General features: G+C 47.3%; 1 protein-coding gene across 1 annotated transcript in view; it reads right to left on the minus strand.

Moving 5' to 3' along the window:
• RHPN2 (rhophilin, Rho GTPase binding protein 2) overlaps positions 1–13090 on the minus strand; it is an 83694-nt gene extending 70604 nt beyond the window's left edge. The window contains exon 1 of the mRNA XM_006867310.1: positions 13022–13090. Within this exon, the coding sequence (XP_006867372.1) occupies positions 13022–13090 (69 nt within the window). The remainder of the gene's footprint in view (positions 1–13021) is intronic.
• Between the last annotated feature and the right edge of the window lie 317 nt (positions 13091–13407).

The raw sequence follows: 13407 nt of genomic DNA on the forward strand, positions 1-13407 counted from the left end.
CCCCCACTGGCCTTGAACCTGGCAGATTTGAGGCTTAGCAACTGCAGTCACATACCCATCAGCAGGAGAGGGTTTCCCTGCAAATGAAGACAACCTGCAGGAAGCCAGAGCTAAGAAACTAAGTCTCGGTAACATCATCTGAGCCCTAGATTGTGCCGGGTCTAAAGATATTCCTCTGGACTTCTTGCTTTATTATAGGAACCAATGGCTATTTTTGCCTAAGCCACTTTTTTTTTTTTTTAATGAGGTCTAATTTCCATATTAAAAAAAATACTTATCATAAATTGCTGTTGGGTTGTAAAACGGTGCTGGTGGTGGTGTGCCGTGGAGTCCTTCTGACTCATAGCAACCCTGCATACGGTTGCTGAGGCTGTGAATCTTTATGGAAGCAGAAAGCCTCATCTTTCTCCTGAGGAACGGCTGGTAGTTTTGAACTGTTGACCTTGAGGTTAGCAGCTTGACTGGTAACCACTAAACTACTGCTATGGAAAATAGTTTGGCAGTTCCTTAAAAGGTTAAGCATACAATTACAAAAAGAGGGCTTCAAAAATTCAGGAAAAAATCCATTATCTTTTAATACCATTTTTCCACCAACGTTTTGATGCCCCCTTCATACGAGCCAGCAATTCCTCTCCTTGGTGCCCAGATTTGGAAGCACGGTTGAAAGCAGATATTTATTTTCACTTCAGCATTATTCACAATAGCCAAAAGGTAAAAACAACCTTATGTCTATCAACTGATAAACAGGTAAACAAAATGTAGTGTGTGCATACAATGGGCTATTATTCAGCCATAAAGTGAAAGGAAGTTCTCATGCATGCTACAATATGGATGAACCTTGCAAACATTGTTATGTGGGCAAACATTGTTATGTGGACTGAAATAAGTCAGACGCAAAATATCGTACTTATAGGAGACATCTGTTGTTGTTGTTGTTATTAAGTGCCATCGAGTCAGTTCCGATCCATAGTGACCCTGTATAAGGTTTCCGAGGAGCAGGTTGTGAGCTTGAGCCGCCAACCTTGCAGTTTAAACCAACTTTGCAGTTCAGCGCATTCACCCACAGTGCCACACCAGGACTCCATAGGTGATGTCTAACCTAGGAAAAGGAGCTCTGGTAGTATAGTGGTTACGAATCAGGCTGCTAATCTCAAGGTCAGCAGTTCCAAACTACCAGTGGTACCGCAGAGAAAGATGAGGCTTTCTGCTCCCATAAAGAAATACAGCCTCGCAAACCCTATGCAGGGTCGCTATGGGTCAGAATCGACTCGAAGGCACTTAACACCAACAACCACAACCTAGGCAAATGCAGAGGCCAACATTTATTAGTGATCATCGGGACAGAAGTAATGATTACAAGTTGCGTGTCTTAAGGAGTACTTTGTTTCTGAGACGAAGAATAAAAAATAATTTGGAAGTGGTGGTGGTTGTACAACTGAATGAATGTAACTAACGTCACTGCATTATACATAAATGGTTGAAATAGCAAATGTTAGGTATATTTTACCACAAGACAGTTTGTGTTAAATTTAAGAAACAAACACCACAGACTTAAGGGATTTGGCACCTTGCAAGAGAGGTCTGGCAATCTGCCTTCTGAAAGGTCACAGCCTGGGGTGCACCTCTGAGTATGAGGTGGCCCTGAGTCAGAATGGTAAATCAGTGGCAACCAGTAACACAGTAATATGCATGCAATTACCACACCAATCAAAAGACAGCATTTCCATCACCTGCAGGCAGCCCACGCGCCCAATCCCATCACCATAGATTGTTGCCTTTTCTAGAATTCCACATACATGGAACCATGAAGTGTGCACTCTTGCATCTATCTGGCTTGGTTTTGCTCAAGATCATGTTTGGGGATCCATCCATGTGCCCGAATGGATCAGTAATTTCTGTTTCTTTTTATTGCTGAGTAGAATTCCATTGTAGGGATGTACAACCGTGTGTTTGTTTACCTGCCAAGCCCTTTTTAGATTGGGTTTTCTGGCACCTGCAGCTGACTAAAGTCCTAACCTGATTAAGTTCACTTAAGTGAGAACACACAAGCACAGCCTTATTGCAGACTCAAAATCATTCAGCTGCGAAGCAAGGCTTGAAAGGCAGCAACCAGGCAAAAATCAGAGACACTTAATTTAAAAGAAAAGAGAGGAGGGTGCTCGACCCATTCCTGCAGAGAGAGACAATGGAAAGGTGAAAGGTCAGGCCATCTGGAAGGCAGGGACTGAGGGACTGAAGCTGTCTTTGCTCCTCCACTGGGGCCCAGCTCTGGGAACCAGTTGGGGCCCTTTTTCCACACAGCCATAGATAAAGGCCACACAAGTAGATGTGTCTCCAGCAAATGTAGGGCACAGTGCAAGCTTGGGATTCAAGGTCAGGAGTAAGACTGAGGGGGTGACAATGCAGGATTGGGGCAGCTCCTAGCCAGAGAGTCCTTCACATGGGGTCTGGAAGGGCAAATGCTTTCAGGTGCTTCTCCAGTTTCAGGAGCCTTGGTAGTGCAGTGGGTTACACAGATTTGCTAGCTTCAAGGTCAGCAGTTTGAATCTACCAGTCGCTCCATGGGAGAAAGATGAGGCTTTCGACTCCCATAAAGATTTGTAGCCTCAGAAAACATATACAGGGTCGCTATGAGTTGGAACCGACTCGGTGGCACATCACCTATTTTCTCTGTCTTTCTTACTTACCCTTTCCTAGTCACAATCACCCCCCTCAACCACCGAACTCTGGAAAACAGGTTTATGAGTTAGCCGAAGCTGCCATACAAATCTATATGTCTAATACCTAGTTTAACTTTTCACCAAGCCAGCAGGTTGGATGGGCAGAATCTAGCTATTCAATGCCATAAAAACAGCACAAGGAATTTGGTGCTTGTAAAACATGCCTCCTCTCTGCCCTTCTATGATCTCTGCCAGATACCAGGATTAGAAGTTGAGATTCCAACATCTCAGTTCATTCCTGTGGAGAGGGAGCCGAGATACGAATCAACACTTAGCCATAATCTTAAACTATCCCTTCAGTCAGTTCTATAAATCTTTATAAACATTTGAATGTGGTGTGGTGCTGTAGAATCATCACTGGACTGCAAGCCACAAGGTCGGCAGTTCAAATCCACCAGTTGCTCCTCAGAAACTCTATACAGGGTTGCTATGAGTCTGAATCGACTTGAAGGCACTTAGCAACAACATGGTTGCTTTTCAACTTGCTGGGGGGGAAAAGCTTTTACTATACCTCCAGTCTGTAAAACCTCACGGTCACAAAAATTTCTATACATTTTAAAGTATCTCCAGACCCAACCAATGATTTATTTCTTTCAGCTGTTAGGATGTACTTGCCAGTCGTTAACAGGACACCTGGTGTGGCACTGTAGGATCAGACTGGACTACAAACCACAAGGTTGACAGTTCAAACCCACCAGCTGCTCCTCAGAAACCCAATACAGGCTCAGTATGAGTTGGAACTGACTCAATGGCACTTAGCAACAACATGTATGGAGTGTGTATGTGTGTCTCTTAATTGACACCTGTCTGTAGTGCCTTTTTTTTTTTTTTTTTTAGCAACACGTTAATTTTCTAATACATATACTGAAGAGAAAGAACCTACCTCTGAAGTTGATCCTACCCTTTTCTCTTCTAAAAAGGAAGCCAAATGTGGCCACAGAGGTCTCGAGAGGAGGGTGGAACTACCGGCTAACGGGAAGAGAGGACATATGCACAGGAGCGCCCACACTTGCAAATGATACCCATGTGACCTGGACCAGATGACTGGATGATCGGAGCTCAACCAGGAAAGGAAAGAAGATGGGGAAAAAAATAAAATAAAAAATAAGAGTGAGCTAATACAGTCTGATGAACTTGACCTATACCTATGGAGTAGCCACTCAAAAGAGGGAACAAATCCCCACAGCAAGAAACATTCACACACCCCTACACACACAGAGTGGACGGAGAAGGGCAGCTTGGACATTGGATACTCAAATTGGGAGGGGGGGACTACAAAGGCAAGAAGTGACTGGCTTACAAGCTTTCAAGAGGGAACCTGGTGCTAGGGAGCATGGCGGAAGGCAGAATTTCTCTCCAGAAGGTACTATTCAATCTGTCTGGGCGGAACTGATGAAAGGAGATACAGATGGGTAACTCGTGATACTGTAGTGAATAATGCTTATCAGGACGGATTATGAGGGTTGGAAATGCAAAGGTAGAAGTTTTGTAACAAGGAAGGGAGTGATTTATTCTCCAGGATAGGAGTGGAGACCTCGGGGACCATCAACGGAGAAGAGCCGAGAGCGGGATCCTACCCAGAGAAAGAGAGATAGATGCCTGAGTTGGAGGCAGAGATGATGACGCAAAGTGATGAAGCAACTGGGGTCTTTGGACCCAGAGAGGGAAAGGGACTGTGGGCTGAAAATTAGGGGGAGGAGGGGGAAGTGTAGGGGGCAGATTTCTGGGATATACCCTTTGGGTGGTTGATGATGCATGGAGGGGATTGGAAACATGGCAATGAGATGATATAAGATGGAATGAATGTAAAATTAAAGTTTCCCCATGTAAAATACCATATAATTCACAATAAAACAATTAAAAAAAAAAAAAAAAAAGGAAGCCAAAGCTTGGTATTTTCTAAGGGCATCTGGTCATAGTGAACTCATCATGGGACTGACTGGAAGGTCCACTGAAAGACTTGCAGCTTTCACCCATGTTTCTCTCTCCCTACTACTGCAGGCAGGAGACACCTTGGTTGTAGATGGTATTGCTGTTCACTCTAGCACAGAGCCCTCTGGCTGAGTCACACCCAGGATTCCATAGCACTATGCCCACCTCCAGTGCAGCCTCTGGTCATAAGACTGCTATCAGGGCTGAAGGAGGAAGTGGTGAGCAGGCTAAGCTGATGCCCAGCCGCATCAGGTGGTGTCTTGGGACCAGTCCAAATAGCCCCAGGAAACAAGGGACATTTACAATGTTACAGCTCATCACTTTGGCTCTCCTGAGTCACCCTGAACATTCAGTTTCTGTCAGGGAACCTCTCCAGGTCAGGATCTGGCTTCCCACAATGCTGAGAGGTGTCTGTCAGGCAAACCCTCTGGGCTGCTGGGGAAACCCTAACCAAGGTCATGTTCAGTCTGGGTCCAGCCTGGCCTTTAGGACTCAGATCATGGTAGGGTGCAGGGAAGGACAGTATCGCTAAGTTTCACCTTCCCCCTCAAAAATGAAGGCTTGAAGAAGCTGGGTCCAAACAGAAGGAACAACACATTACTTGTAAAGCTGAAGTTGATGAGTCCACACAATGCTCTGAGGACTCAGCAGCTCAACAGACTTACACTTACACACACACACACACACATTTAAAGGGTGCTCATAAATGATGCACCAAGCTGTTAACATGAAATTATTATTGTGGTTAAGTGCTGAGTCAGTTACAACTCATAGCGACCTTGTACAGGGTTTCCAAGAAGGGGCTGGTGGGTTTGAAATGCCGACCTTGTGGTTAGCAGTCCAGTGTTTATCCTACAGCACCACACCAGGACTCCAACATAAAATTTGTTGTTGTTAATTGCCGTTAAGTCAGTTCTGACTCATAGAGACCATGTATAGGGTTTCCAAGGAGCGGCTGGTGAGTTTGAACCACCGACCTAGCAGTGCAAACCGCATTGCAGTCCAGTGCTTATTCTACAGAACCACACCAGGACTTCACTATAATGAATGGGGTAAGCACTGGACTGAGAATCACGGAATTGGTGGTTACAGCTCACCAGCTGCTCTGCAAAAGAAGATGAGGCTTTCTGCTCTCACTAAAGATTTAAAGACTTGGAAACCCTATACAGAGTCACTATGAGTTGGAACCAACTCGACAGCACATAACCAACCAACCATTCATAGAGTTTCCAAGGCTGTAAATCTTGATGGGAGCAGAAAGCCTCATCTTTCTCCTGCAGAATGGCTGGTAGATTCGAACTGCTGACCTTTCGGTTAGCAGCCCAATGCGTATCCCACTACACTACCAGGGTTCCTACACAAGGACCTTCGTTGTTGTTGTTAAGTGCTGTCGAGTTGGTTCTGACTCATAGTGACCCTGCATAGGGTTTCTGAGAAGCAGCTGGTAATCTTGAACCGCCTACCTTGTGATTTAAACTGACTTTGCAGTGTAAACACGTTAACCCACAGCGCCACACCAGAACCTTAGGAGTGAGTTCATTAAATGTTTGACCAAATATATCAGGCTAATTTTTAAGTTGATAATTTTGAATGACCCGTGAATGTTATAAATTTTGGCCCCCCCAAAAAAAAAAAAGGTTCCCCACCCCTGACATACAGGGTCGCTATGAGTCAGAACCAAATTGAAGGCACTTAATAACAAAATGAATGGAAGAAACCCTGTGGATAGCGTGAGTGTTAAGGCTGTTAACCACAAGACTGGTGGTTTGAACCCATCACCTGGAGAAAGATGAGGCTGTAGACTCCCGTAAAGACTTACAGAAACCCTACATAGATGTGTGTAAGTTGGAATCAACTTCATGCAGTGGTGTGTTTAAATGGAAGGGGATGGTACAGAACGAGGCAGGTTTCCTTCTCTTCCATACAGGGTTGCTAGGACTCAAAACCAACCCAGGGTACCTAGTAACAACACGATGAATGTTGTAGAGAAGAAACTAGGAGGAGCTTCTGGGTTTACAAATAAAAAGGATTCTCCTTCCTTCTCTGTTGGAGTCCTTAAGGCAGCCCAGAATAAACAGGGACTATAAACCAGGACACAATGAACCCTGGGGCCCTGTCCAGCCTCCAGTTTCCGTGAACAAGAAACAACTTCTACTGTTATTGAGCAAAGACAATGGAGCTAAATTCATTTTGGGTCATTAGTGTTCCCAGAGGATGAGACAGAGATAAGAAATCACAATGCTGGACTTTGTACTACCTCTCTTCTTTCTCTTGGTGCAGAGATCTAGTATTCAAAGTACTCCCAACAGCCCTGGGGAAAGTCTTTTTTCTTCAGCTGGTTATTTTTTTGGCCCAAAGAGTAGGTCCTTTATGGGTTTCCAAATCAGAGTAGGGACCTGCTATCAGGATGCAGCGCCCTGCGGAAGCCTGCATTTTTCCCAGTTTCACTATTGGCCGGACAGACACACATTCTTCCAAGGCTTTTACTAAAATGAGCATAAACATCTGTTTGGCAAAAAGAAGTTGCAATTCCACGAATCATCATTTTAGGATTCATCTTAAATGGCTGGCCCTTTCTTTGTGCATATCTCATGTAATGAGGACAAAAGTGTAAACAGCGAGAAAAGGGAGAGAGGGAGACACAATAATGTTATAGATCAGGGATCATTTGTCCATTTCAGAGTGATCCTATCCTAACCCGTGCTGTCTGCCAGGCCCCTAGGTGGACAGTCTTCGCCTTACCTGGGCTGAGTTGTGCCCTCAGGCCCTGTAGAGCTAAGCCCCATACTAAAAACAAAACAAACAGACAACCTTCCCCAAGGCAATCGGGTCTATTCCGACTTGTAGTGACCCTGTATAGGGTTTCCACACCTGTAAATCATTACAGTAGCAGACAGCCTCGTCTTTCTACTGTGAAGTGGCAGGTGAGTTTAAATTGCTGACCCTGTGGTTAGCAGTCCCATGCCTAACCCACAGTATCTGTTGTTGTTAAGTACCGTGGAGTCGTCTCCGACTCATAGTGACCCTGAACAGGGTTTCCGAGGCTGTATATCTTTACGGGAACAGAAAGCCTCATCTTTCTCCCGCGGAATGGCTGGTAGTTTTGAACTGCTGACCTTAAGGTTAGCAGCCCGATTCATAACCACTATGCTACCAGAGCTCCTTACAACCCCCAAAAGACTGATTTACCAGGGCACCTGCCTCTCTCAATGGCTATCTTATATTTTCAGGATCCAGGCCTTGGATCCTGAAACCTAAGGCCAGTTAGTGCTGTTTGGATAATAAGCCTGTTTGCTCTCCACGCTAAACCTTCAAAAAAGCTTTTCAAGTATGGCCTGAGCTATGGCGTGGCATGGTATGATAGGTTAACAGTTCAAACCCACGAGCCGCTCCTCGGAAACTACACAGGGTTGGAACCAACTCAACAGCATTTAACAACACCCCAATAAAATCCATACTCTCATACTATTCAGCAACCCAGGAAATGAGGCCAGCCACAGAAACCTTACTGTTGTTGTTGTTAAACACCATCGAGTCGATTCTGACCCATAGCGACCCTGTGTAGGGTTTCCAAGGAGCAGCTGGTGAGCTTGAACCACGGACCTTGCAGTTCAAACGACTTTGCAGCCTGATGCATTTGCCCATAGCGCCACACCAGGACTCCAGAAACCTTACTAGTTAGGACCAAAAATGTCCTAGAACCTGACAGAGGGCAGGCACAAAGCTGCTACTCAGTAAATGCTTTGGGAATGAATGGAATAGAATGGCATTTAAAGAGAGAAAGGGAAGAAGTGTAACAAAGTGGGCAGGAAGACAGAGAAGTCTGGCTTGAGTAGAAATTAGTTCTGTACACAGAACTAAAATCTTCAAATAAAGCAAAGACAGGTGAGGGGAGCCCGATTTGGGGCCAAGTCACATAAGATTCAGACTCCTTGGGTATCCTTACTGTCGTCCTTTCTCCTACTGCCCCTGCTTAGCTCCTAAACCCACCCCAGGCAACAGTGGTTTCCAACTGTCACCTGGAATCGCTCCACAGTCTTCCTCTTTCTCCCCTGAATCTTCACAGCCCCAACAACTTTACCTTCATAAGGTTCAAGACGTTGTCATTTTAAAGCAAGGCAGACCTTCACTTCCTTACCCAATGCTCTGCAATGTCTATCTTCTCGCCTTCCTTTCTTTCCACACTGATTTCTGCTCCTAACTCTCCACTGACAAGCCCCTAAAGAATTAAATCCAGTCCTGCACAATGCTCTTCTGACTTGTCCACCGCACGTCATCACTTAAAAGACTCTCTTCTTAGCTTCCTGGACTCCTTACCTTCCTCTTGTTTCCCATCTCTCTGCCTAAACCTTAAGTGGAAGTACTAGTTTCCAGAACTCTCTCCCTGGTCCTATTTGTACTCAACATCCTAACTGCTTCCCACACTGGTCTTCTCCACAAAGCTGTATCTCCAGCCAAGATACCCTTGTGGCTGGCAGGTCTGTGGAGCCGTCCCTCCACTGGGACCACCCACCTGAGGCTCTCAGAGGACTTCAAATCTCCTATCCCCACACCAGCTCCCCACTGGTCTCCCTCCAGCTCAGTGAACCACAAGACCATCTACCCAGGTGCCCTAGGGCAGAAATCTTGGATAGCCCTTGGCAGTTTCTGTACCCCAGCCCATTCCCCCCTCCCCATTAATTCTTCTCATCCTGTTGACACTGCCTTTGCCCCAAAACTCACTGCCTTCAACCAATTCCACCTCTTTATTGATCCTACAGGACAGGGTTGGAAAGGTTCCTAGGGTTTCTGAGGCTATGAATCTTTACAGAAACCCACTTCCTTATCTTTCTCCCATGGAGCGGCTGGTGGATTTGAACTGCGATACTTCCTACTGTACCTCCAAGGCTACGTGCCTCTGCCCAAACCCTTAGTCCCACCTCCTCTTCAGAAGGAATGACAGAAGCACTTTGCATAAAAAGCCCTAAAGAAGGAAGGGAAGAGATGATGGAGATTAAGTGGTACATCCCTGAAATCCCTCCCTGCCGCCACGTTTGGCATTCCCAACTCCCATGCACTGATGGATCACTCATCTGTCGCAGTGATCTTTCTTTGACATGATCTCACATATCTGGTCCTGCTTTCAACACTGGTGTATCCCTGTGGTTCCTCCATTCCTTAGTAGGATGTCTGACTCCTCACAGCCTATACCTCCACACAAGGCTCATAATGCCATGCCTTTCTTTGCCCACACTGCTGCTCCCTTTGCCTGAAGAGTGCTTCCTGCCCTTCTTCACCTCGATAACATTTAACCAGCTGCCAAGGAGTAGACTCCAACTCACTACGATCCCCATGTGTGTCAAAGTAGAGCTATCCTCCATGAAGTAGCGCTCCATGGCTTTCTCCCGAGGTATCTCTGGGCAGACTCGATCTTCCAACCTTTCGACTGGAAGTATATATACCAAATATACCACACAGTCCAGTGCGTGGACCCTTTGCATCTGTGTTGCTGTTAAGAGCCGCTGAGTCAATTCTGACCCATTGGGACTCTGTAGAGGGTTTCCAAGGAGCAACAGATAAGCTTGCAGTTTAAACCACCAACCTTGCAGTTTAAACCGACTTTGCAGCATCTGTGTTGCTGTTATGAGCCGCTGAGTCAATTCTGACCCATTGGGACTCTGTAGAGGGTTTCCAAGGAGCAACAGATAAGCTTGCAGTTTAAACCACCAACCTTGCAGTTTAAACCGACTTTGCAGTCTAACGCATTAACCCACAGCGCCACACCAGGACTCCTAAATTACATCTACCCCCTCATAATTTACTTTATGTCAAAGTGACTCAGATTATAGATCAACATTTTTTACTTTCCTCCTTAAAAAAAAAAATTCTTTAGACTGGCCAGACTTGAATTGTACGGTGATCATTGTTGGTGATCATTGTTGTTGTTAAGTACCGTGGAGTCAGTTCCGACTCACAGTGACCCTGCACAGAGTTTCTGAGGCTGCAAATCTTTACAGGAGCAGAAAGCCTCACCTTTCTCCCACAGAACACCTGGTAGTTTCGAACTGCCGACCTTGAGATTAGCAGCCCGATTCATAACTACTATGCTACCAGAGCTCCTTACAGTGATCATTACAAGGTCTCAGTCTCAAAATCTATGCTTCTAATTTGTAAAGTGGTGTTTCCTTTTATTTTATATACCCATGATTCTCTTACTAGAGAAACTGAAATGGAAAAATCCCCCAACCTAACGACTTTTCACCACTCCCTTAGGTCTTACACCCATGGAAGTCTCCCACAGGAAACTCATCTTCTTCATCAGTATATTCTTTTCTAATTTTTGATTGTGAATTGAATGAAGGCTTACGTTCGATAAATCACACGCACTTTGTTTCATCTCAATAATTGCAATCCCCTCCATGTAACATCACTTATCCCACATCCCACTTCCTCCCTGTGTTTCTTGTTTGCATTCCTTCCCAACTCTTTAAAATTTATCCTTAGGTAAATGCTGCCCTTTTGATCTCAAATGCTTGACATTCTATGGTGTGCATATCTCACCAGTCCCTCCTCCACCTCCACTCCCCATATATCTATCTATTGTTTGGCTGAAGATGGAGCCAAGTGGGTGTTCATAGGTGTTTTCCTCATGCTCCTCCCTGTGTACATTTCCCCCCAGGTGGCTCTACACCTGTTCAAGGGGACCCACAATCCAGGGAGGAAACAAGTCCCAGAAAGAGGCAGCAACTTGCTGGAGGCCACACAGCAATTTTGTGGGAGTGACAGTCTGAGCCCTGGGGAACTAGAACCCAGATCTAGGAATTCCCATGCCAAGCTGCAATTCCCTGGCCTGTGATCCTCTGTCCCAAACCCCACACATAATTAGAAGTTATAATCCTATAATTCCATGATGACATCTTTGAACTTAAATATACCTTAAAACCACTTTCCTTTTTTAAAAAATACTAAATGCCATATGACAAAAAAAAGTTTTCCCCCACCTGTTTTCATATTCCCCCCACCTGTTTCCCCACCCCTGCCCACTCTCTGTGGTCACAACTCCTGAGCAGAAAGCAAAAGCCCAAAGGCAAGTCACAGGGGAAGAGGAAGATGCCAAGACCATTTACCAGCTGGGTAGTTCGTTAGGTTCTGAACAATTAAGAATTGATTGTTCTGTGGGAAACAGTTTCACTTCCCTATTCATAATTACACACTCTGCCTTTGGTCCTATCGGTTATAAAAAAAATACATCTGTTATATTAAAAAAAAAACCAACAACTCTCAATCCACCCAGCTATTCTTGGCCAACCGCCAAAAGATATTTTTAGACTCGCCCGGGACCTGAAAGAAGCAAGGTGTGGGAGGTGTCGACCTGCCGCTCAAGCTCACCACACAAGCGTAGCGAGAAGAAGGCAGAGGAAGGAAGGCAAAGGGGCGCCAGAAGAGGCCAGCAGGAGAATCATTGCTCCCCACTCCCACCCCCGCCCCCGTAAAAATTTAAGAGATTACCCCTTGGGCGCTCACAAAAGTATCTTTGTAGCCTGGCCCAGACACCTGTAAGCATTAGCATTCCACCGCACCCGCCCCGCGGGGCTAGGGTCACTAGGAACTGGGTTGACCGAATGTCAACTGCAGAGAGGGGCGCGGCAGTTCGTACAGAGGAACACCTGGACATGCCAAGCGCCGAGGAGCCCGCACAGGAGGACAAACCAATCAAATTCGCTTTAGCAACAAGTGAAAAGAGATGAAACTGTGGCACTCCCGTACCAGGTGCTCAAGCCCTCCAGGACGACTGGGGGCGAGGGGAGGGGGAACGCCCGAACTCCCCTCCCACCAGCAGTTCTTCCTCCCCCACTTCCCCCAAAGTAGAGAGAACTCTGGAAGCATTTTGGAGGGAAAAAGAGAACTCCGACCCGTCTACGGTGGTCCTTACTCCATCCGAACGCCCCTGCCAAGAGCTCTGGTGGAAATTAAACTCGGGTCCCAACATCGCAGCGAGGACGAGGGTGCGAAAGCGCTGGGAACCGGTCCCTCCCCCGGCCGCGCGAGATCAAGGGCCGAGGAGACCCTGAGCATAGCCCTCTCCGGCCCACTATTCTCCGCCAGCACCTGTACGGTGTGGCCCCTTGCGTCCGCCAGTCCCCGACTGCACCTGGGCTGCCCAGTGTGCCCCCAACCTATCCGCTGCGGACAACTTCCGTCCGCACCTGCTCAGGGAGACCCAGCACGCCGCCGCCCACCCTACCCAGCGACCCCGACCCTCCGCCACGTCGGCAACAGGCCAGTGCGTCCCTCTCCCCCTTCCGGGCCTGAGCAACACGCCGCGCGCTGCTGCATCACCCTCTTCATCCTTGGGGGACGGAGGTCTGGAGCCCGCAGAAATCACCCACCTTCCGAAAGTAGCCGTCAGTCTCCTTCTCCAGCGGCTGGGGAGCTGCGGGCAGCAGTGCGTCGGTCATGCTGGCGGCGCGGGCACGGAGAGAGAACTGAAGCTCCGCTGCAGCCTACAGCCCCAGAGGGCGCCCGGGCCCGCCCCCGTCCCACCCACTTCCCTCCAGGGCGGCCCCAGGCCAAGCCCCCGGATCCCTGGGGCCCCACCCCGCCACGTCCCCGCCCCCGGCCTACCCAAGTTCCAGGATTGGCCGGGGCGGAGTCGGCGTCTTGCAACTTCTCCGCCGAGAGTTAGGGTACCTGCGCGGGTTGCTCGCCGGTTCCGAGCCTCAAGGTCCTGCTTTGGGTATTCTAGACGCCTCCTCCAGCGCTCCCTGTGAGTGCC

The sequence above is a fragment of the Chrysochloris asiatica genome, unplaced genomic scaffold (assembly GCF_000296735.1).
Source record: "Chrysochloris asiatica unplaced genomic scaffold, ChrAsi1.0 scaffold00104, whole genome shotgun sequence".
In the NCBI taxonomy this organism is placed as follows: Eukaryota; Metazoa; Chordata; class Mammalia; order Afrosoricida; family Chrysochloridae; genus Chrysochloris; species Chrysochloris asiatica.